General features: G+C 45.0%; 1 protein-coding gene across 1 annotated transcript in view; it reads right to left on the reverse strand.

Annotated features, from left to right (window-relative positions):
- Nucleotides 1-21,631, reverse strand: part of CWH43 (cell wall biogenesis 43 C-terminal homolog) — a 365,425-nt gene that overhangs the window by 28,399 nt on the left and 315,395 nt on the right. The window contains exon 13 of the mRNA XM_078678207.1: nt 11,714-11,858. Coding sequence (XP_078534333.1) covers nt 11,714-11,858 — 145 coding nt within the window. The remainder of the gene's footprint in view (nt 1-11,713; nt 11,859-21,631) is intronic.

A 21,631-nucleotide genomic window follows, 5' to 3' on the forward strand; every position in this document is an offset into this window, starting at 1 on the left:
TCTTCGGCGGCCAACAAAATGGGGAACAAGCCTGGCAAAGGTCTGGTCTTGCCCCAGAAGTCCTGTCAAGGGCATCTCATGAGCCGGCCCCAGTAGAAAGGCCCTGTAGCACTGGGGAATTACTAGTGCCCTTGTTTCCCAATGCACAGGTGCCTTGGGCTCACTTTACAGGAGGTTTCCCACCTAGTAAATATGGTGACTACCGGAGGCATCACCAGCTGCCTTGGCTTCGGCATGTTGACTCATGCCCTCCAGAGTTGGGCACTCTCTGTGTGCCTTGCAGAACTCCTCCCAGGTGGATTCTCTCAGGCAGGTAACCAAGGAGGCAATGTCCTCTCCAGTGGGCTCCGGAGCAACCTCCTCTGGCACCTATCTACCTCAACATGGGAAACATTCTATTCTATTGTATTCTATTCTATTCTATGTGATTTATTGAGAGCCTGAATAGTTGCAATTAAGCTGTGGAACCATCTATCCTCTAATCCATGTAGTCTTTATTGCAAACAGCCATGCTTTTAGCTGCTTCCTGACACTGACTTTTTCTTGGATACAGCAAATCTTAACCAGGAGAGAGTTCCATAACTTTGGAGTAAGATAGGAAAAAAGACCTGCCGCCAGCCCTTAGTTCGCGAACTCTACGAATTGAAAATTGCATTGCATCGGCAGACTTTAAAACCCTGCCAGGGCTATATGTCTGTAGTAGGGACTGACACAGTTGGGGCCTATTTGTGATAGATCCTACGAGCTATGTAAAGGGCCTTAAGTTGTATTCTCAGCTCAAGTGGTAACCAATGGAGTGAGACCAAAGCGCTTAAGACTGATTGGTGCCTAGGGACTTTTAGTAGTAAACGGGTGGCAGCATTTTGTACCTCCTGCAGTCTTTTTGTCACATATTTTGGAAAACCCAAGTACAGGAAGTTTCCATAGTCAAGTTGGTAGTGGACAAGTGCTTGTACAACAAGCCTCCTGATGGAAAATGGAAGGAGAAATAAGATTTTCCTCAGCAGCTTAATCATACCATAACAGTTTGCTGCACCTTTCCTGGCTTGGATGTCGAGGGTGAGGTTTTTTATGGAAGAATTGGGAGAGGATGTACTTACTAAGGATTCTGGTCACCTTATTAGAGACCATGCATTAAGATTGTTGCCCAGAGCCATAACTTCGTTTTTTCACTATTATGTTTGAGGCAGCAGTTTGTCATCCTGTCAACCACTTCCTTTAGGCAAGTTCCCAGTTGTGATCCTTTTACCTGCTTGTCAGGGGTAAGGGACAATGCTATTTGTGTATTGTCAGCATAACTGAAAATTGAGAGACCGAACGTTTGCACTATGTCAGCCAAACGGGCATACAATAATGTGGGGTTTAGGGTAGAGCCCTGAGAGACCCCACATTTCAGAGGCAAAACCTCAGAATAGGATGGGTTGTTGCACATTTGAAAGCTCCTATCTTCTAAAAATGAGGAGAGCCAGTCCAAAACGGTGAGCCTTATTCCTGCACTCACCAGTCTCTGAGAATTTGATGGACTACAGTGTTAAATGCTGCACTTAGCTCCAATAGCATGACTGCTGCTGAACCTCCTTGGTCCAAGATCCTTTATAATTCTTACAGTTCTACAAAAAGAGCAGTCTTAGTGCTGTGTTGGGGTCTGGGCTGCTGGACTCCCACACCTCTTATCCTTCAATCTTTTGGCAGCTACCTGGGCCATTTTTCCAGGCTCCAAGCTTCCATGACTCCCTTCCTGGGCCACCAAGGACCTGGTGGTTGCACAAATCCACCCATACAACCTCAACATTTCCAGGTGTGACCTGAGCTCCACTTCCTTCCAGGTAGTGTGCTCCAGGTCGTTCCCTAACAAACAATCCACATGCACAACATGGTTCGTAGCAACTTTCAGAAGACCTGAGACCCCCTACTTGGTAGTGACCCACACGGTTGTCAGCTACTGCAACTGGGTCGAAGGTATTTGGTAAAATCTTACTGTAGTCAGCATGGCCCCTGTGTCCCTCAGAGCGTCAATACCTTGTCCATTAATGGAGACTCACTGCCGATACTTTGCAGTACTGGAAGACATATGGGCTTTAGGCACCATCTCTATGCCACCCATGGACACTGGGGTAACCTCACTGATGTGCCCCCACTGACTGGGACAAACTCCTCCCCAAGCACTACACTTGTCATCCCTGGTGTATTACCTCCAGTGGGAGGCTGTGCCCTCTTGGGGCATTTGGGATCTTCCTTGTTTTGCCCATACTCATAGCACTTAGGGGATTTGTTCTGACTCATGTCAGGGAAGCTCTTTTTCTGGTGGATATATTGGACATAGGACCCTTTCTACCGAGAAGTGTTTTAGGGGCCTTGCGAGAACTCCTTCCTTTTATCTCCCCCCTCCCTATTCTGGTGGGAAACCTGACCACCCTTTTGGGAGTCCCCCCAGATGTCTTGTTGGACACGCCAGTGCTGACCCAGAACTCTGCCCCTTCAGCAAGCTTCCTGGGTTCAGTCAGCTTGCATTCAACTACGTGTTGGTGCCATTCTGGAAAACAGATATCAAACATTTGCTCCCTCAAAATGAGGTTGCACAGCCCAGTGAAATCATCTACTGTGCTGCCCCTCACCCAGCCATCCAGCGTCTCCCACTACATAGTTAGGCGCAGATTCCTTTGGTATGGGGACCCTTCCCTCCCATGGGACACTGTAGGTATGCTGCCACCACTGCTGCTAGACTCCAACTGTTTGGCTTGGATATCCAACTTCTTAAGTTTAAGCTCATGTGCCACCCTTTTCTCTTCCATCTGTAATTTGGCTGGCTCCAGGTCCCGCTTAAGCTTCCTCTCCTCCCGCTGTCCTCTAGCTCGTGTGGGGACAGGCCTTTGGCAGATACACTGCTCTCTACTCCATTCTGAGCATCATGGGCATCAGTCATTTGATTGGGATGAGTTTGGCTTTCCTGGAAACTCAAATACTGGTCTGGGTCCTCCATCTTCTTCTTCTCTGACAGTGCACCCTCCTCCTCATTGTCAATCACCTCATCTTCCTCTGAGACGGCCAATAATATTTGCACCTCCTCAAAGGCCCTAAGGGCTACCTGCAGATACAGTTTGGTAGCCTTCTTGTCTGTTCTCAATCCCTTCTGTGTGCAGAGTTTCAGCAGATCAGGCTTGCTGAGGATATGAAAATTACAGGCATCCATGTTTCAAAACGAGCTGTAGGGCCCTTACATTTAGAAAAGGGAGGAAAAGCAATTAAAAAACTAGGGAACATTTTTTTAAAATCCGTAATGGTCTTTAGATATGAAATAGTAGAAGTCCTATAGAAGATATATATAATAGAATAATATATGTCCTATCCTCACCACTGATAACCAATGTTAAAAATTGGGTTTCTGGTTTGTAGAGGTATGCACCCTGTCCAAGCAGGAACCACAATCATAGTCAGGGTAAGTCACAATCACACCCTAAATTAACCTATGCTCACCCCTGGTAGTTTGGCACAGAGCAGTTAGGCTTAACTTAAGAGGTACAGTGTAAAATATTTATGCAATACTTCAAACAGTAAAATACTGAAAATACCACACAAAAAGAAACCACAACTGGTTAGAAAACTAGGGCTTAATTTTATTAACAAAACAAGACCAAAACAACTAAAATCCAATACGTTGAACTGGAGTTATGTATTTTTAAAGAATAAACTGAAATATATTGGTTAAACTCATAAAGCGCCAACCAGGGTTATCTGGTTGCGCTATATAGGGTCAAAGTCAAAAGTTCAGGCTGACCGCAATGGAGCACGGGTCGTATACAGGGACCAGCCTGTTGCAAAGTACCTTGTTTGTGTCGATGTCAAGGAAAATGCGAGGAGGTGATGCATTATCGTCGAACCTTTAGGATGGATGCGATGCGTCACTCCAAGCCACGCAAAGTCTGCGATGAATCGTAGATGGGGATAATGCACCACTCAGTTGGCGATCTGATGCACTTGATCCTCGCAGCAGTGACGATGCTTCGTCATTGATGGACCTGCGCTGGTTGTGAGCGACACAACGGCATTGCGTCGATTTCTACTCGAGCAGCACTTTATACTCACTTCCAAGGGTCCAGGATGGTGTTGGCACCACTTGGCAGGACAAAACTCACAGATGGTAGAGTCCAGGTGCTGTGGAAAGGGGAGTTGGAAGTCTTTTATATTCCTGAGACTTCAAAACAGGATACATGCCAGCAAGCTCTTGGAGTCACTCTGGGTTTGAGTGAAGCAGAATCTGTCCTTCTCACCCAGGCAAAGAGGGCAGCAGGCAACAGGCAGGTCAGCACAGCAAGAAAGCAGTTCTTCCAGAGCAGCAGTCCAGCAGAGTGGCAGTACTTCAGCAGCACAGCAGTCCTTCTTCGTGGCAGAATCTCCAGAGGTCCAGAAGTGTACTGATGTGGTAGGATCAGAAGTCCAGTTCCGATACACAGTGGTCCCTTTGAGGTGGGGTAGACTTCAAAGAGGGGCTATCAAATGCTCAGTGGTCTTCCCTTCCTGCCCTAGCTCCAGACTCACTACAGGGGGTTAAGCAGTCCTTTGTGTGAGGACAGGACACCCAATTCAGGTGTAAGTGTGAGGTTGTGCCCAGCTCCTCCCTCCTATCCTGCCCAAGATGGCCCATCATGATGTGGATTGCCCATCAAGTCACACCTAAGTTCCCTTGTGTGTGGCTGTCTAGAGGGAATGCACAAAGCCCAGCTATCAGCCAATCTAGATGTGTATAATAGACAGGCTGCAGGCACACAGGGCTAAGAGCAGAAAAAAGGCATCTTTATAAAAGTAAAACCAAAGGTGGTGATGGACGGAGCGTTGACAATACAAACACTCACCCCCAGTCAACTGATCTGGGTTTAATCAATCACAGTTCTTTAGCTCACTCCGCCACCCCAATTCAGACATGGCCATAGCCAAATCAGTCTGACCCTGTGCCTCATGCCCTAACTGCCAAGCTATGTCTTCCCTGGACCGGAATCAAGCTTCCCAGGACCGGTTTCTGGCATTACAGCCGTCTTCAGCCGGGCTTGCTTGACTCCAGTGGCAAAGTGAGCAAGGGACTCACATCTGAGCATACCCTGCCAACTTAGGGCGAACAAAGAAAAACCAAAGGTGGTGATGGACGGAGCGTTGACAATACAAACACTCACCCCCAGTCAACTGATCTGGGTTTAATCCATCACCGTTCTTTAGCTCACTCCGCCACCCCAGTTCAGACATGGCCATATGCAAATCAGTCTGCCCCTGTGCCTCATGGGAACAGTCCAGCCCGAACTGCCAAGCCATGTCTTCCCTGGACCGGAATCAAGCTTCCCAGGACCGGTTTCTGGCATTACAGCCGTCTTCAGCCGGGCTTGCGTGACTCCAGTGGCAAAGTGAGCAAGGGACTCACGTCTGAGCATACCCTGCCAACTTAGGGCGAAGAAAGAAAAACCAAAGGTGGTGATGGACGGAGCGTTGACAATACAAACACTCACCCCCAGTCAACTTATCTGCCTGATCTGCCTTTGTCGCCCCGAGTGGGATGGGTATGCTCAGACGTGAGTCCCATGCTCTCCACACCACTGGAGTAAAGCTATCCAGGCTGATGATGGCTGATAGCCAGAAACCGGTCCTTGGATGCTTGATTCCGGTCCAGGAAAGACATGGCTTGGCAGTTCGGGCTGGACTGTTCCCATGAGGCACAGGGTCAAGGCTGATTTGCATATGGCCATGTCTGACCTGGGGTGGTGTGGAGTGCAAAAAAACGATGGATTTAGGCCCAGATCTCTGTACTGGGGTGAATGTATGACAATGTTCTGCATTCTGTCCATCACCTGTTGTTTTTGCCTTTGTCGCCCGAGTGGGATGGGTATGTTCAGACGTGAGTCCCATGCTCTCCACACCACTGGAGTCAAGCTATCCAGGCTGATGATGGCTGATAGCCAGAAACCGGTCCTTGGATGCTTGATTCCAGTCCAGGAAAGACATGGCTTGGCAGTTCGGGCTGGACTGTTCCCATGAGATACAGGGTCAAGGCTGATTTGCATATGGCCATGTCTGACCTGGGGTGGTGTGGAGTGCAAAAAAACGATGGATTTAGGCCCAGATCTCTGTACTGGGGTGAATGTATGACAATGCTCTGCAATCTGTCCATCACCTGTTGTTTTTATCTTTATAAAAGTGGCATTTTTAAAATTGTACTGATAAATTTGGGTTTACCATTAAAGAGAATGTATTATTACAATTCCATAGGTACGAAACATGACAGCTCTACTTCGTTTCAATTGGAAATTACACTTATTAGATGGAACAAGAAATCCCCAATGTTAACCTATGGAAGGGGTAGGTCTCACAGTAGTGAAAAACCCAGATTTGGGAGTTTTTCACTCCCAGGACATGTAAAACTTAAAAGTACATGTTCTACCTTTTAATTACACAGCACACTGCCCTATGGGCAACCTAGGACTAACCTTAGGGATAACTTATATGTAATAAAAGGGAGCTTTAAAGCATGGCAAGGGGTTTTACATGCCAAGTAGACATGGCAGTGTAAATGGGCCCACACAGACTCTGTAGTGGCAGGCCTGAGATATGTTTTAAAGGGCTACTTAAGAGGGTCGCACAATCAGTAGTGCACTTTACTAGCGACCTATAAGTAAATTAAATATTTCAATTGTGGATAAGTCAATCAAACCAAGTTTGCGGAGAGAGCACATGTACTTTAACACTGGTCAAGTGCCCAGAGTCCTAAAGCCAACATAACAAGATCAGGAAAATTAGAGGCAAGCAGGTAAAACATTTGGGCGAAGACCACCCTAAGGCTAACAGGTCTAACAATATGAAAACTGTTATAAATAGGGGTGGATGATAAATTCCGCTCTGCCAACTGAGTTCATGGAGTTTTGGCCACTCCTCATTATGCTTGTAATGTGGAGTTCCGGTCAAACTCCACCAACCACTGCATGGCAGAGTGTTTTCTTACATGCAGTAAGTTGGTGAGCAAGAATTGTCATCCTCTAGTGGGATTTTCAGGCACTAGGAGGACACCTGGCAGTATTTTTTCAACGAGGGTGGTAGCGACCGCTGCCGCTCGAGTAGAAATTCTACTCGAGCCGCAACAAAGAGGCAGCACCCTCTGTCGCACCTTGTGGTGCTGTTTGCTCTGATTATGGACTGCAGAACAAGCTCCCAGTTCTAAAAATCAGTACGAACAGTGCTATGTACTGATTTCAGAATCTGCTGAGTTTTCTTGTAATTCCACGGAATTCCACGGACTGAAAGTCCGCGAGCTCTGCTCACTACTAATGATAAAATGCAAACTTACCCCAAAACCATATAAAATAAATCCTAACAACCTCAACCTTTACAACCAAAAATGCAACTCACTCTTTTTTTCCTTCCAACAGAAAAGAAAGCAACTGCTACATACTACAACACCCCCCAACGGAAAAGCTGCAAAAAAGTGTGAAACATCTAAGATGAACATATATGTAAGTATAAATAAGAACAGTAGTTACATAATTTTATATGCAAATAACATACATATTCAATTAGTTATATTGTAATTCTGTATACAATTACACTATTTTTAGACATAATGACAGAAAGAGTAAGATACCTAGCACCCCAGAAAAGAAAGTAATTACTAAGGGCCTTATTACCGTTAAATCGGCATGTGGTGAGCTCGGGGGTCTGACAAAAGTATTACGAGTTGGGCGGAGCGGCTTTGCGAAGACCACCGCTGGCCTGCCAGCCGACTACCTGATTCGCTGTTGGTGAAAGGGAGCCACCATAAGGTGGTCAAGGGGAGCTGCACTGACGTGCGTATGACGAGTTGCGTGTTCCACAAGCGGACCGCAGCAGTACGAACGCCTGCTTCAAGGTGTTGGAGAAAAAGGATTTGGGATGTGTACTCCCCACTTTCTTCTTCTTCCAGGCAGATTCTGACCTGGATCCTTTTCCCCTGGTCCCCCCTTCACAGCAGGATTTTATCCCGAGGATTACGACTCTGTTTGTGGTGATCTTCAGGCGAGTACTTTTTGAACTATATATTCATTGCCAGGACTGCCAAATATGGGCTGAACCCCGGTAGTGGGCATATGGTATTTTTCCACATAAATCATGCATATGTGTGCATCTAACACATCTGCAGTCGAAATGCACACACAGGCATTAATACTTTTTGGAAAAATACTCACTACTGCTGCAAGATCGCCGCCTCCACACCGCCACCCTGTGGTTAACTCGTCACATGGTGGTCTTTGAACCACCAACACCATGTACTGCTGGTGGGGGTGGATACGGTGCTACAGTAGTCAGACCGCCAAACTCGTAATAAGGCCCTTAGTCACCTGGTGAAACAGCAGCCCAGGGACATAAGAATCCTGGGGTGCTGCTCAAATGTAAATTCTCCCTTTTTTACTACAAATAAATGACATTATCAAAAACACAAAACTTCAGCTTATGACGCACAGGAGAGGCTCCCCACACCTCTGCTCCTCTATTCCCACTGGTGTCATGTATTCTATGTAAATTCAGGTTGTGTTTGTTGAGATTATCAGAAGATATACATATGAAATTACATGATATAGCCATATGCAATATAAGAGATTTAGATTTGTAGTACATGAATGTGACACCAGTGAGAATAGAGTTAAGACAGACTAGAAGAAGGCATTTATTTTGAAATAAGGCAGATCGCCACAGCAATGTTTACGTTGTAGGCTATGTTATCCAAGGTTGGATTTGTTCATCAGAATCTTGTCTTTATTACAACACATTACAGTAGTCTAGGTGAGATAGCACCCATGCTCTAAATATTTCACCTGGCTATTTGCATGGAGGAACTGAGGAATGGGGAGCCTCTCCTGTGCATCATTAGCTGTTTTTTGTTTTTGATCACGTCATTTATTTGAGGTAAAAAAAGGAAAATTTACATTCAAGCAGCACCCTAAGATTCTTATGTCCCTGAGCTATTGATTCACCAGTCCCATAGCCTGAGAACCTTTGCATAGTGAGATGTTCCTGATCGTAATTCCTACCACCAGTATATCCTTTCTCCAGCATTCATGTAAATTGCAGATTTGAGCATTTTAGTGACAGAATACACATCTCATTACCCAGCATATTCGGTCTTATACTTATGCACTGACTTCTGAAGAACTAAGAGCCTGATTACGAAGGCTGGGAGACTGCCACCAACAGGCTGTCGGTCTCCCTAACATCGGATACATGTTTCCCACCTACCTCATTACAATGGCATGTTTTAGCAACAATATCTCAACCGGATTCAGTGAGGAAGGCAAATACACGTGGATGTACAAGACATTACAAGGTAACGAAAAAAGGAGAGACTCCAGTATCTTTTTTGAAAAAGTGCTCATGGCATTATATATTGAATTCACACTTTATACAGGAGAGTTATAACAGCACTGTTGGCATAAAATGCGGTGGCAACCCAAGGGGGCTTTGTTGTTGCTCATGAAACAAAGAGCGACATTGCGAGTGACAGGTGGGAGACACAGCGAAGGACGCAAAGTGACAAGGTGAAGAGCAGTACATTCAAAAGCAATGGTTCATCATCAATGAATGGAAGACAGATAATTGTTTGTGAACCAAAGTTGAGAATGCGCCGTGAGTTGCGCTGTATGATTGGTCAACGGCGTTTCGATCCTATCAAGTCAGGATCATCATCAGGACCAGGTTGCCAATTTTGAACGTGATGTAGGTGAATCGTAGCAGGCTGGGTGGTGAAGTGCTATACAAAGCGGATCGAGTGATCTGGAATCTGCATACGTGGTGTATTAAAAGGGCCAAAAGACCGGTGGAGGTTAAGGAGAGGTTAAAGGCAGGGTCGGATCACCGATCCACTACCAGGGTTTGATTAAACATGCCGGGCGAGACTTCACTCTACTTGGACCCTGTTGCTGCCACCCGACGGCCCCTGGATTTAGTCCGCTGCATGCCAAATCTGCAATCAAGGTACCTGCCCCGGGACCCTGGCAGTGGATCGGTGATCCGACCCTGCCTTTAACCTCTCCTTGACCCCTTTGGAGGAACACAGTGGATCGGGGCTCCGACCCTGCACCTCCTACCACCACTGGTCTTTTGACCCTTTTAATACACCATGTATGCGGATTCCAGATCACTCGATCCGCTCTGTATAACACTTCCCCACCCAACCTGCTACAATTCACCTACATCCCGTTGAAAATTGGCATCCCGGTCCTGATGTTGATCTTGACTTGATAGGATCGAAACGCCATCAACCAATCATACAGCGCAACTCACGGCGCATTCTCAACTTTGGTTCACAAACAATTATCTGTCTTCCATTCATTGATGACGAACCATTGCTTCTGTATATATTGCTCTTCACCTTGTCACTTTGCGTCCTTCGATAAGTCTCCCACCTGTCACTTGCGTCATCACTCTTTGTTTCACGAGCACCAAGTGTACAAAGCCCCCTTGGGTTGCCACTTTATTTTATGCCAACAGTGCTGGTATAACTGTCCTGTATAAAGTGTGAATTCATTATATGACGCCATGAGCACTTTTTCGAAAAAGATACTGGGAGTCTCTCCTTTTTTCGCTACCTTGTAATGTCTTGTACATGCAAGTGTATTTGCCTTCCTCACTGAATCCGGTTGAGATATTGTCGCTAAAACGTACATATACCCAGATATCAATCCAGTCTATGGGTTATACTCCTGCTGTTCTTTATTATTTTATTACAATGGCAGGCGGGTGAGATGCCGGTCAGAACGTCAGACTGACATCCATCCCACGCGCTCATTGAGCCTGCAGATGCGGTGGAGGGGCTTGTAGTCCCTACCATATTGGCCGTAGGCATTACAATGTCCCTTTCCACTGGTCTTTTCATGGTGGGTAACCTGCCATAAAAAGGCTGGTGGAAAGGGACTTTGGGGGCCTGTAGCAGGCCCCCCTTTCCCCTCACCCTTGACTTTGGGTGTTTGGGGGCACCTAAGGTGCACCCCGAACATATCCCTGCACTGTTTGGTAGGCACAGCTTGGTGCCTGCCACGTAGTGTAGGGATATGTGTGGGGTTTCAGTTTTGTCATGTGTTTGGTGCTGCAGAGCGCAGCTTCCACTGCAATACAAAATATAGACAATGCAACCGCCACGCTGGCGGTCGCATCGTAATTTGCCCTGTGGGATCGCCGCCTTGTAGGCGGGGGGTTCCATATACGATACAATGGCAGTTGGACTGAAGTCCGCCTGTCATCGTAATGACCCCCTAAATATCAAGTCGCTTTAGTAAATTGAATATGAAATATCACACATTTCTTGTATTCTCTAGTTTGTTTTGTAGCAATAAATAGCTTTGCGTTATTGAGCAAAAGGTCTTTATGCTTTGAAGTATTAATTTATTTATCCTGAAGGACACTGTAAATGTTTTTGTTGGAGTTGGATTGTTCAGTATTGACTACTGATGGACCCTGTTGCGCTGCTGAGTTCCATCCACCTGCGCCTTTACCTGCTCTGTCAATGCTTTCAACAACATTTTAATAATATTTCACCAAGTAAAAAGTGGCCCAGGCATAGGATTCTAACCAACATAAGCAATTGTTGTCTATAAATTTGAGCATGCAAGGTTGACCAGCATATGTTGCATAAGTGCAGTATATGGACAACTGACACATTCCACATAAGAATGTATTCATATTATTAAACAAAAGAGTATATACTTCATACCTTCATATTTCCATTTTGAATCAGTTCTAAATAATCTCTGGAACCAGGTTGTGAAGTGAGATATCCCATAAATACAACTTGTTCAGAGACATTACGCAGCAGAGAAGACATATATATTGCTTGTTGCTCTCTATCAATGTCATCTCTGAAAAAGAGTGGTCATAGAGTAAAACAATTAGGCTAGGAAGAAACAATGAATGGCAATGATAAGAGGAGTTGTATGGAAAAAAACACTGTTTACAATGAGAATACTGGTGTTCCCCATTAGCCTGGACACGGGGCACTTATTTTGCACTGACAATTTGACAATCCATGTCATGTATTACACCATCTGCCAGTTCTAGTATCTTAGCCAACATCACTTTGCACTATGGGACTGTGAACCCATAAAGAAAGTGTTAACTTCAAAATACAAGCTCCACATTTAACATAATGTTGTCTGACAAGTGAGGAATGGCAGATGTGTTATAGTGCACTGGATAGACTGGTAAAATGCAAAAGAAAATTGTGTTTCCTACTTTCTGCCTTTTTTCTTGAGGGTTCAACAGTCCATTGGGTGAGAGGACAGCAAGAGGCTTTCAAATGATAATTGGAATATTTCCCTGCTATTGGGCTAACACTAACATTGATTGGGGAAACGGCATACTAAAACGACATTGTTTTCCACAAAAATGTGAGCAGTGTAGAAACTATGCTGCCACCACACTTCATGAATGCCTGCCAGTGACTCTTACTTGAAATGGTGCAGCATGTACTGCAGGAGCTTCCCCGCGAGGACCATCTGTGATAAGGAGAGCTGCAGTTGGTTTTGGATTAGTATGAAAACCCTGAGGATCCCCCAGCACCCTCATCCCCAGAGAATTTTCACTGCATTTTTACCAAAACTGAATCAAATTCATAAGTCATTTTCATATTTATTAACTGGTTTTATAAAACCTTGCACAGAGCACCTCACATTAATACAGTTTATGGTACTGTGAATATGGAAGATACATAATGAAACAGTTCCACATATTGGTACACAAGCAATACGTGGGAAACAGAGCAAGCTTGCATTGTCACTAAATATCAAATTAAAGATATTTGATTGAAAACTACAAACCTCAGTAATACGGTCAAGAGGGTCTTTTGCGATTAGAGAGACAAGGATACCTCAAGATTGAAAAGAAGAGAAGTCAAGTATCAAGATATTTCTTGAGGAGGGGGGATTTCAGGAAACACGATAATACATTAAAAGAGTGATGCAGCCTACTTGACGCTGGTAAGGAGTTCCATATTTGAGATGCCTGTCCCGAAAAGGATCAGTTAGTGGAGGATATTCGTTAAACCATTTGTAGGAGATAGTTTACCTTGCTCCTAAACATATGGGAGTCTCGGGATATGGGTATCAGATATTGGGGCAAACATTGGTTCCTTTGGAATAACCAAGGTCAATTGTCCAATAGTAAGTCCGAAGCTTATATTGATATTTACAGATTGAAATGTATTTAATACTGACCATTCAAAGAAAGAGTGACTACAAATCATTCAATAAAATATGAAATGTGGTGCTCTAACTGACAGAAGGACGACACAGTACATATAAATAGAGCAGAAGATTAAATAAGTACAGCAAATAAATGTGGGAAAGAGAAAGGCAAATAGTGCTTTGGTTGTAGAAACTGAACAGTCAATGAAACAGACACTCCAGCAGATCTTAAAGCTCCACGGATTCATAAATCGTATAACAGTCCTAAACATTGTTATTGTCAATGTTCGACCCCTGAGTTTCTTCTGCTCGGGTCTTCATCAGGACAGAGTAGTTGGTTATTTGATAATTTATTGACTTACCAAGTACCTCTGTCTTCCATTACTAGTTATTTTGAAGGGCACAAATTGGCTATCAATGGTAATGTTTCTATCATCTAACATTTAGGCCTTTATTACGAGTTTGGTGGTAAAACTACCAAAGTTTCACAACAGTTAAATAGTGATATAAAAGGTTTGGGTAAATAACACGTGGTAAATAGCACTGGTTATAAGTTTTTATGATGTACAGCGGAATCGTTATTTAGCGCATGTGTTAAATAGCAAATGTGAGTTATTTTACGCATATGATGAACACCAACGGCCAAATCTACTATGTAATTTGTGTTTGCGAACCAGTTTATGCATGCAAAATCACTGTTGGCCATGTACAATTCCTAAATAGCGAGTCCCAATTTATTTGTGACTCGCTATTTAGGGATTGCGAGTCGAAATTAGAAAGGGGCGTTCCCTTCCTAATTGCGTCTGCAATGCTTTGTGTGAGTGTTTAGTGACCGCAATTGCGGTTGCAAAACACTTGCAAAGGAGTGGTAATGCAGACGCAATTTAGGAGGGGTGCCCAGGGGACCCCTTCCACTTTGAGACTGTCTCTAAAAATATTTCTTAAGGACAGGCAGTGGCCCCAGAGCTCACTGCCTGCCCTTAAAAATGAAACAAAACCATTTTTTTTTAATGCATCCCATTTTCCAACAGGCTGCATTTAAACAAAAAAAGCTGCTTTATTAAAAAGCAGTCCCAGAATGGTGGTCAGCTGAGCCAAACAAGCCACCATCCCTGGGAGGGCTGGCCTTCCCAATGGGCTCACAAATTGCGAAAGCTCATTAATATTGATGAACCTCGCAATTTGCAACCCCATTGGGAACAGCAAAACAGTATGATAACACTGTTGTACATTTCACTTAGCGCCTCGCAATTTGAGACTTGGTCACAAATTGCGAGGCGCTAAATGAAAGGGTCGTACATCTGGCCCCAAATAAGTTATTTAGCGCATGTGCTAAATACTTCACCTGATGCACATCACATGCATAAAACATCAGGAAGGGCCGTTTCAGGCATTGAAAGTTTACGGAGTGTGGAGATTATTCCCTAAAGAACAGAAACAGCCAGAGAGACACACCATAAGACCTTAGAACACCCCGAAATTACACCAACAAATCCTTTATGTATGGGAGTGTGCCGGCATTCATTATGTGTGGACAAAGCATCTTGAAACAAGAAAAATAAAATCCATTGCCATTTTCTGATATTGTTTGGTCATCACGCATAACAAGCCTGTCAGACTGTCAGTTCCAGTGATGAGAGCATTGCCAGTGGGAAGGGCAAGGGATTGCACTGCAGATTTTAAATCATCTGGCGCAGGAAAGGTTCAAAGTTACAGAAAAGTCAAGAACTGAAGTATCTCATGCGAATATATTTACCAAGTGATGCGAATAACTTAGTATAACAATAAAGTCAACCTGGCAGGCGAAAACTGTGCTTTAAGCAACATCAACACATTTGCGCGATTTATCATGTGAACAATTTTAGAAACGTGACTTTGTTTCCATTTTCTGTATGGTGACCATGGAATATATTAATGTATTTTCTAGTTAGCCATTGTAGTACATTCATTGTTCACTAGGTGGCAGGCGCAGTACATTAACTGGCTTAAGTATTGCGTTTTCTGGAATGGCAGCGTTACCGAAAGCTGCAATCGTCCTGTGAGATGGAGTGACGGGATGGCAAGAATAGCTATCGCTATCAGGCATATCCGGTGCTTCGCTATAGCGCATTAAATATCAATAACAGACAGCTAAAGATGGACGGCATAGACATAAGGGTTGGCCACTGACTGAGAGTTTGTTCTGCATTAAGTCTGCATTCAAAAAGTTTTGAATTTCCAAAGTACTTTGGTCCCAAAAAGTACCTGCATTGACGACCCATTCTCAAGGTTAATAAATACCATTTGAGCATTTGATAAATGTTAACTTCACCACCTTCCCTCTTCTGAGCCTCATTTAAGCTAAAAGGACACGATATACAAAGACCCATTTGCAAACAGGTATGGGGTGCAATTTGTGCTACGACCCATGTACTAATACGTCACATCACAATTTATACATTCACGGGGTCACAGACGACCTGCTAATACATATTAATTATCTAGGTTGCAACTGTGACCCCTAAGCTAATTCAGAAAAGGTGGCATAAAGGGACAACAGGCTATGGGCCAGATGTACGCGTAAATGAAAAGAAATGAAGGGCAAGAGGGGGGGGGGGACAACAAAATCACTGCAGGGGCGAACACCCACACCTAGAGTACGTAAGAGTTTGTCGCGCTGTGAAACATCTGCAAATCATTTCGTACATAACAAAATACTCTAAGCCTGTTTTTGTCTATTTCAGTTCCGAAGCTTTGCAATTGCAAAAATATTTGTGTACACGAGGCCCTAAATTGTGAACCCTGCAGGGTCCTCACTCCGCCACAGTCTTAGGGCCTGATTTAGATCTCAGTGAACGGGTTACTCCGTCACAACGGTGAAGGATATCCCGTCCGCCGAAATATAAAACCCCTTATATCCTATGGGATTTATATTTCTGTGAATGGGATATTCGTAACATGTCCGTTGAGATCTAAATCAGGCCGCAAGTCTCAAATTGTAGTTTTTCCCCCCAAGAGACCCCAACAACAGTTATATGTAGAATGGCCTATACAAACTCTTCTCTCTGAAGGTTTTGTTTTAAACTAAACCTTACCCTAAATTGAGAAACCCTTTCCCCTCAGATATGGGTTGCATGGAGTCTCTCCTCCACACCATCTAGAGCACTGTGGTTCTACATTACTTGACAGGGAGTAGCCAGCCACCACACATTCCTTTTATTCATCCTTCTTGCTGTTGCCAGTTGCCACTTGTAAAGGAGTCCATGGGGACAAGGCACCTGCCATAAGATCTCACAGAATCAATATTGTCTCCTATGCAGACGGAACCCAACTTGCCCTCTCCCGTAATACCACACCACCTGGACCGGCTTCACCACCTGTATGTCAAAAGTAGCACACTGGATTAAACAGAATTGCCTAAAACTCAACGTGGATAAAACAGAAATCCTGATCTTCGGGAACAAGAGCTCTCAATGGGACTCCTCTTGGTGGTCAACGGACCTGGTACCCACTCCCACTGACCATGCCAAAGACGTCAACATTATCCTGGACAACAGACTCACAATGGCCAGAAAAGTAAACATCCCCACCATCTCCTGCTTCTTCATCCTCTGTATGCTCTGCAAAATATTCCAATGGCTCCCCACTGACATCAGACACACGTTCACCCAGTCCCTCATCACCAGCAGACTAGACTACGGCAATGCATTCTACACCGGCATGATAAATCAAGTCATATAAAGACTCCAGACCACCCAGAATGCCACCTCTAGACTCACCCTCAACATCCCCCCCAGAGCACACACATCATGCCCCACCTCAGATGACACGCAGATGCTTCTGTCGCTTTAAAGCAGTAAGGAAGCTGGCATACAAGACTTGCTCTTAAGACTTGCTTAAGATCAGTATTGAACTGGATGCATGTCAGAAATCTCCAGTGTAGTTCAGGTAAGACCCAAACCCTGCTTTTTGGGACTTTTCAGCAAAGGTGTTGGGAGAATCAGTGGCCTAACACCTTGCCACTCCCACCTCCTCCAGCTACAGTGGAGCAGAATTTGGGATTGTAATTCGATCATCACCTTTCCTTTCAATAGTAGCTGGCAACTGTGAGGAGCTACTGTTTTGCATTGCTCTGAGTACTGACAAAAAAAATCTGTTTTTGATCCCACTGCAATCCTGGAAAACAGTCACTCTCGCCCTATTACATCCAGACTAGACTATGTCAATATCTTGTATCTGGGTCTTGCTAAGGGCATGGTCAAACATGGTCAGCAGTGCACCTGAGTCTTAAAATGTTAAACTTTACTTTATGCATCGATCTAATGTTTTGAATTTACAATCTTGCTATTGCATGTTCAGCTCCAGGACACTCCGTGGAGTAGCTGTATGTTATACAAGTTTTTCTCATTCATTCATTCATTCATTCATTCAACAAGGGACCAAGTGTCCCAGATTGTGGAGGATTACCCCTTTTAGGATCTTCTTAGATGAGGTTGATGGCCTACTTCACTTCATTACTCAATGTAGGACAGGTAGGCAGTTTACCTATCTATGTCTATCTGCAGTTATTTCCAAGGCCTGGTTGCTCATCATTTCTCAATCACCATGCAAGACCCCAAGACCTTTTACTGCTGCAATTCCACTGAACTGCTTAAAGATGGGTGCAAGACGAGAAGCCCAGGAGATAGAAACAAGTACACATAAAAGGCCACCCTGCCAACACGATAAGAATAAACATACATAAAGGGGACATAGGTGCATTCGGCTGATGGTCATGGACTTAGCATAGAATCTGTCTTAGCCAGTTTGTAAAATATTTATTAAACATGCGGCAGAAGACAGCCTTTTTCAAGATTACTAGATGGTTGTCAAATATATGATAAGACCTTTTTAAGGTTTGCATGGAATAGTTTGAGGTTGTTTTTTTCCTTACGTATTCAACTACAGAGCCGCATCTGGTCGGCACCAGTTCAAGCTGTGTTTTCAATAGAGACTCATTGGTAGAGCTGGGTGCTTTGAGTAGAATGCAGAAATCTGCATCACATAAAACTGTGTCTGTGTCAATCATTGTGAAGAAACTGAGCAGCACCAGAACTGCAGTTTTTGCTGTCTCATAATGCTCCAGGTTCATCCACCAGCACATTGCTTCGGTCTCAGTATTGTGTGAAGCCAGAATCCTGCCTCATGGGAAAAGAAAGGCACCTCTATCAAAGCCTGTTGCCAGCCACTTGTGGACCAGGCATTTGATGACTTTTACACTGGTTAACTTTAAAATGGGTCTTTAGTTGGCTGGGCCAGAAAAGTGCAAGCCATATTTGCTGATGGTATCTTCTTCTGGTGCAGAAGGCAGACTTTCCTCTATATCCATTAATAAGGAAATTAAATGGAGTCATAGTAAGGTTGTATTGCTTCAGCAACTAGGTTTACCATACCAATGAAAACCATAGTGTTAGCTGTGTTGCCACCTCCAGAATGCTTCATGGACAGGTAAATTAGGGGGGTGGGTTAGGGTAATACAGTCTAAGCTCTCTGTATTAAATTAATAGTTTTTGTAGGATGCACCATAAGAACATGAAAACCATAAACAGTGTTCTCTAAGACCATACACCAAGTTTAAGAGATGGCTTAGGGAATGCGTATAGGCAGAGAAGAGCACAGGTGAACTGGTCAGAGTTCTGTGGGATTCCAAAAGTCACACTATCGCTCCAGGGGTGTAACCAGTATTGCCAGAGAGGGGGCACTGATTATTTAAAATGCCCTGGTGCTCTTGGGCATGAGTGCCATCTGGGAGCCTATACTACACACTAAATCAAACATGGGGGAATTTAATGGCTAATTTACAAATAGTTATTCATTTTAATGACCTATAAAATACCACTTAACTTGGGGGTTAGTGTTGTCCTAGTTCAAGTTCAAGTTTAAAATTTGTATAGCGCACTACTCACCCAGAGGGTCTCAAGGGGCTTGGGGGAGTGGGGTACTTTACTCATCGAAAATCCAAGTTTTAAGTTGTTTTCTGAAGGAGAGGTGGTTCTGTGTAAGGCGTAGGTAAGTGGGGAGAGAATTCCAGGTCTTGGCCGCTAGGTAGGAGAAGGATCTTCCCCCCATGGTGGATCTGTGGATGCGTGGAATTGCGGCGAGGGCTTGATTGGACGATCGTAGTTGGCAGGTGGGAGTGTAAAAGGACAGGCACGAGTTGAGGTATTCTGGTCCTAGGTCGTAGAGGGGGATGTATGACGTTACAACGCACACTTTTACAACGCATACCATTACAATGCATTTTTTACAACGCAACATCCATTACAACGCATACCATTACAACGCATACTTTAAAACTACCTTTACAACGCATTCCACTACAACGCATAGTACATTTACAACGCATACCATTACAACGCATTACACTACTTTGTATATAAGGTAAGTGTTGGATAGTGTAGGGGTTAAAATTACTATTCTAACTCCAGGGGGTGCAACAGTAGGGTAAGTGTTGGATAGTGTAGGGGTTAAAATTACTATTCTAACTCCAGGGGGTGCAACAGTAGGGTAAGTGTTGGATGGTAAGTTATGCGTTGTAATGGTATGCGTTGTAATGACTGCGTTGTAATGGTATGCGTTGTAGTGGTGTGCGTTGTAGTGTCATGCGTTGTAATGACTGCGTTGTAAATGTATGCGTTGTAATGGATTTTGCGTTGTAAAAGTTTCGTTGTAATGGTAGTGCGTTGTAAAAATTGCGTTGTAAACATTACATACCCGTAGAGGGCTTTGTGTGCGTGGGTGAGGAGACGGAACGTTATTCTTTTGTTGACGGGGAGCCAGTGGAGGTCTTTCAGGTGACCGGAAATGTGAGCATGGCGGGGGATGTCTAGGATGAGTCTGGCTGAAGCGTTCTGGATGCGTTGCAGTTTTTTCTGTAGTTTGGCTGTGGTTCCGGCGTAAAGGGTGTTTCCGTAGTCCAGTCGGCTTGTGACCAGTGCATGGGTGACCGTCTTTCTTGTTTCGGTGGGGATCCAACGGAAGATTTTTTTGAGCATACGTAGGATGTTGAAGCATGATGAAGAGACGGCGTTGACTTGTCTGGTCATCGAGAGGGAGGAGTCCAGGATGAAGCCCAGGTTACGTGCGTGGTCCGTTGGTATAGGTGCGTTTCCCAGGGCAGGTGGCCACCATGAGTCGTCCCAGGCGGAGGGGGATGATCCTAAGATGAGGACTTCCGTTTTGTCCGAGTTCAGTTTTAGACGGCTGTTCTTCCTCCACTCAGCTACTTCTTTCATTCCTTCGTGTAGGTTGGTTTTGGCTGTGTTTGGGTCTTTGGTGAGGGAGAGGATCAGCTGGGTGTCGTCTGCGTAGGAGATGATGTTGAGGTTGTGTTGGCGCGCGATGGATGCGAGGGGACTCATGTATACGTTGAAGAGGGTTGGACTGAGTGATGATCCTTGTGGTACGCCGCAGATGACTTCGGTGGCCTCTGATCTAAAAGGTGGGAGGCGGACTCTCTGGGTTCTTCCTGCCAGGAACGAGATGATCCAGTCCAATGCTTTTCCTTGTATTCCGACGTTGCTGAGGCGTTGTATGAGGGTGCGATGACAGACTGTGTCGAAGGCTGCGGAGAGGTCAAGTAGGATGAGAGCGGCTGTTTCTCCGTTGTCCAGTAGAGTTCGAATGTCATCTGTTGCTGCGATGAGGGCGGCCTCGGTGCTGTGTTTGGCTCGGAAGCCGGACTGTGAAGGGTCGAGGGATTTATTGGATTCGAGGAAGGCGGCGAGATGATTGTTGACGGCTTTCTCAATGACTTTGGCAGGGAATGGGAGGAGCGAAATGGGGCGGTAGTTCTTAAGTGCAGTGGGGTCTGCTGTGGGTTTCTTCAGGAGGGCGCTGAGTTCAGCATGTTTCCAGCTTTCCGGAAAGGTAGCGGAGTTGAGGGAGCAGTTGATGACGTCTCGGAGATGGGGTGCGATAGTGGAGTCTGCTTTGTTGAAAATGTGGTGGGGACAAGGGTCGGTTGGCGATCCTGAGTGGATGGAGTTCATCAGGCGGATGGTATCTTCAGTGGTGATTGGGTTCCAGGCGCTAAGGTTGTTGGAGGGGGGTTTTAGTTCGGAGGAGGGTGGGGTGGGCTGGTCTCCAAAGCTGTTATGTATGGCAATGATTTTGTTGTGGAAGAACGAGGCTAGAGAGTCGCAGAGGTCTTGGGAGGGAGTGATGTCGTTGGTGCCGGCGGTGTGGTTGGTAAACTCTTTGACGATGTTGAATAGTTCCTTGCTGTTATGGGCGTTGTTGTCGAGTCGATCCTTGAATGCTGATTTCTTGGTGGATCGGATTAGTTGGTGGTGTTTGCGGGTGGCGTTCTTGAAGGTGGCCAGGTTGTCAGTGGTTGGGTTTTTTCGCCAGGCTTTCTGGAGGGTGCGACAGATCTTCTTGGATTTCTTAAGGTCATCATTGACCGTCCGGAGGCTCTCTGAAGCGGTCGC

The sequence above is a fragment of the Lissotriton helveticus genome, chromosome 2_2 (genome assembly GCF_964261635.1).
Source record: "Lissotriton helveticus chromosome 2_2, aLisHel1.1, whole genome shotgun sequence".
Taxonomy (NCBI): domain Eukaryota; kingdom Metazoa; phylum Chordata; class Amphibia; order Caudata; family Salamandridae; genus Lissotriton; species Lissotriton helveticus.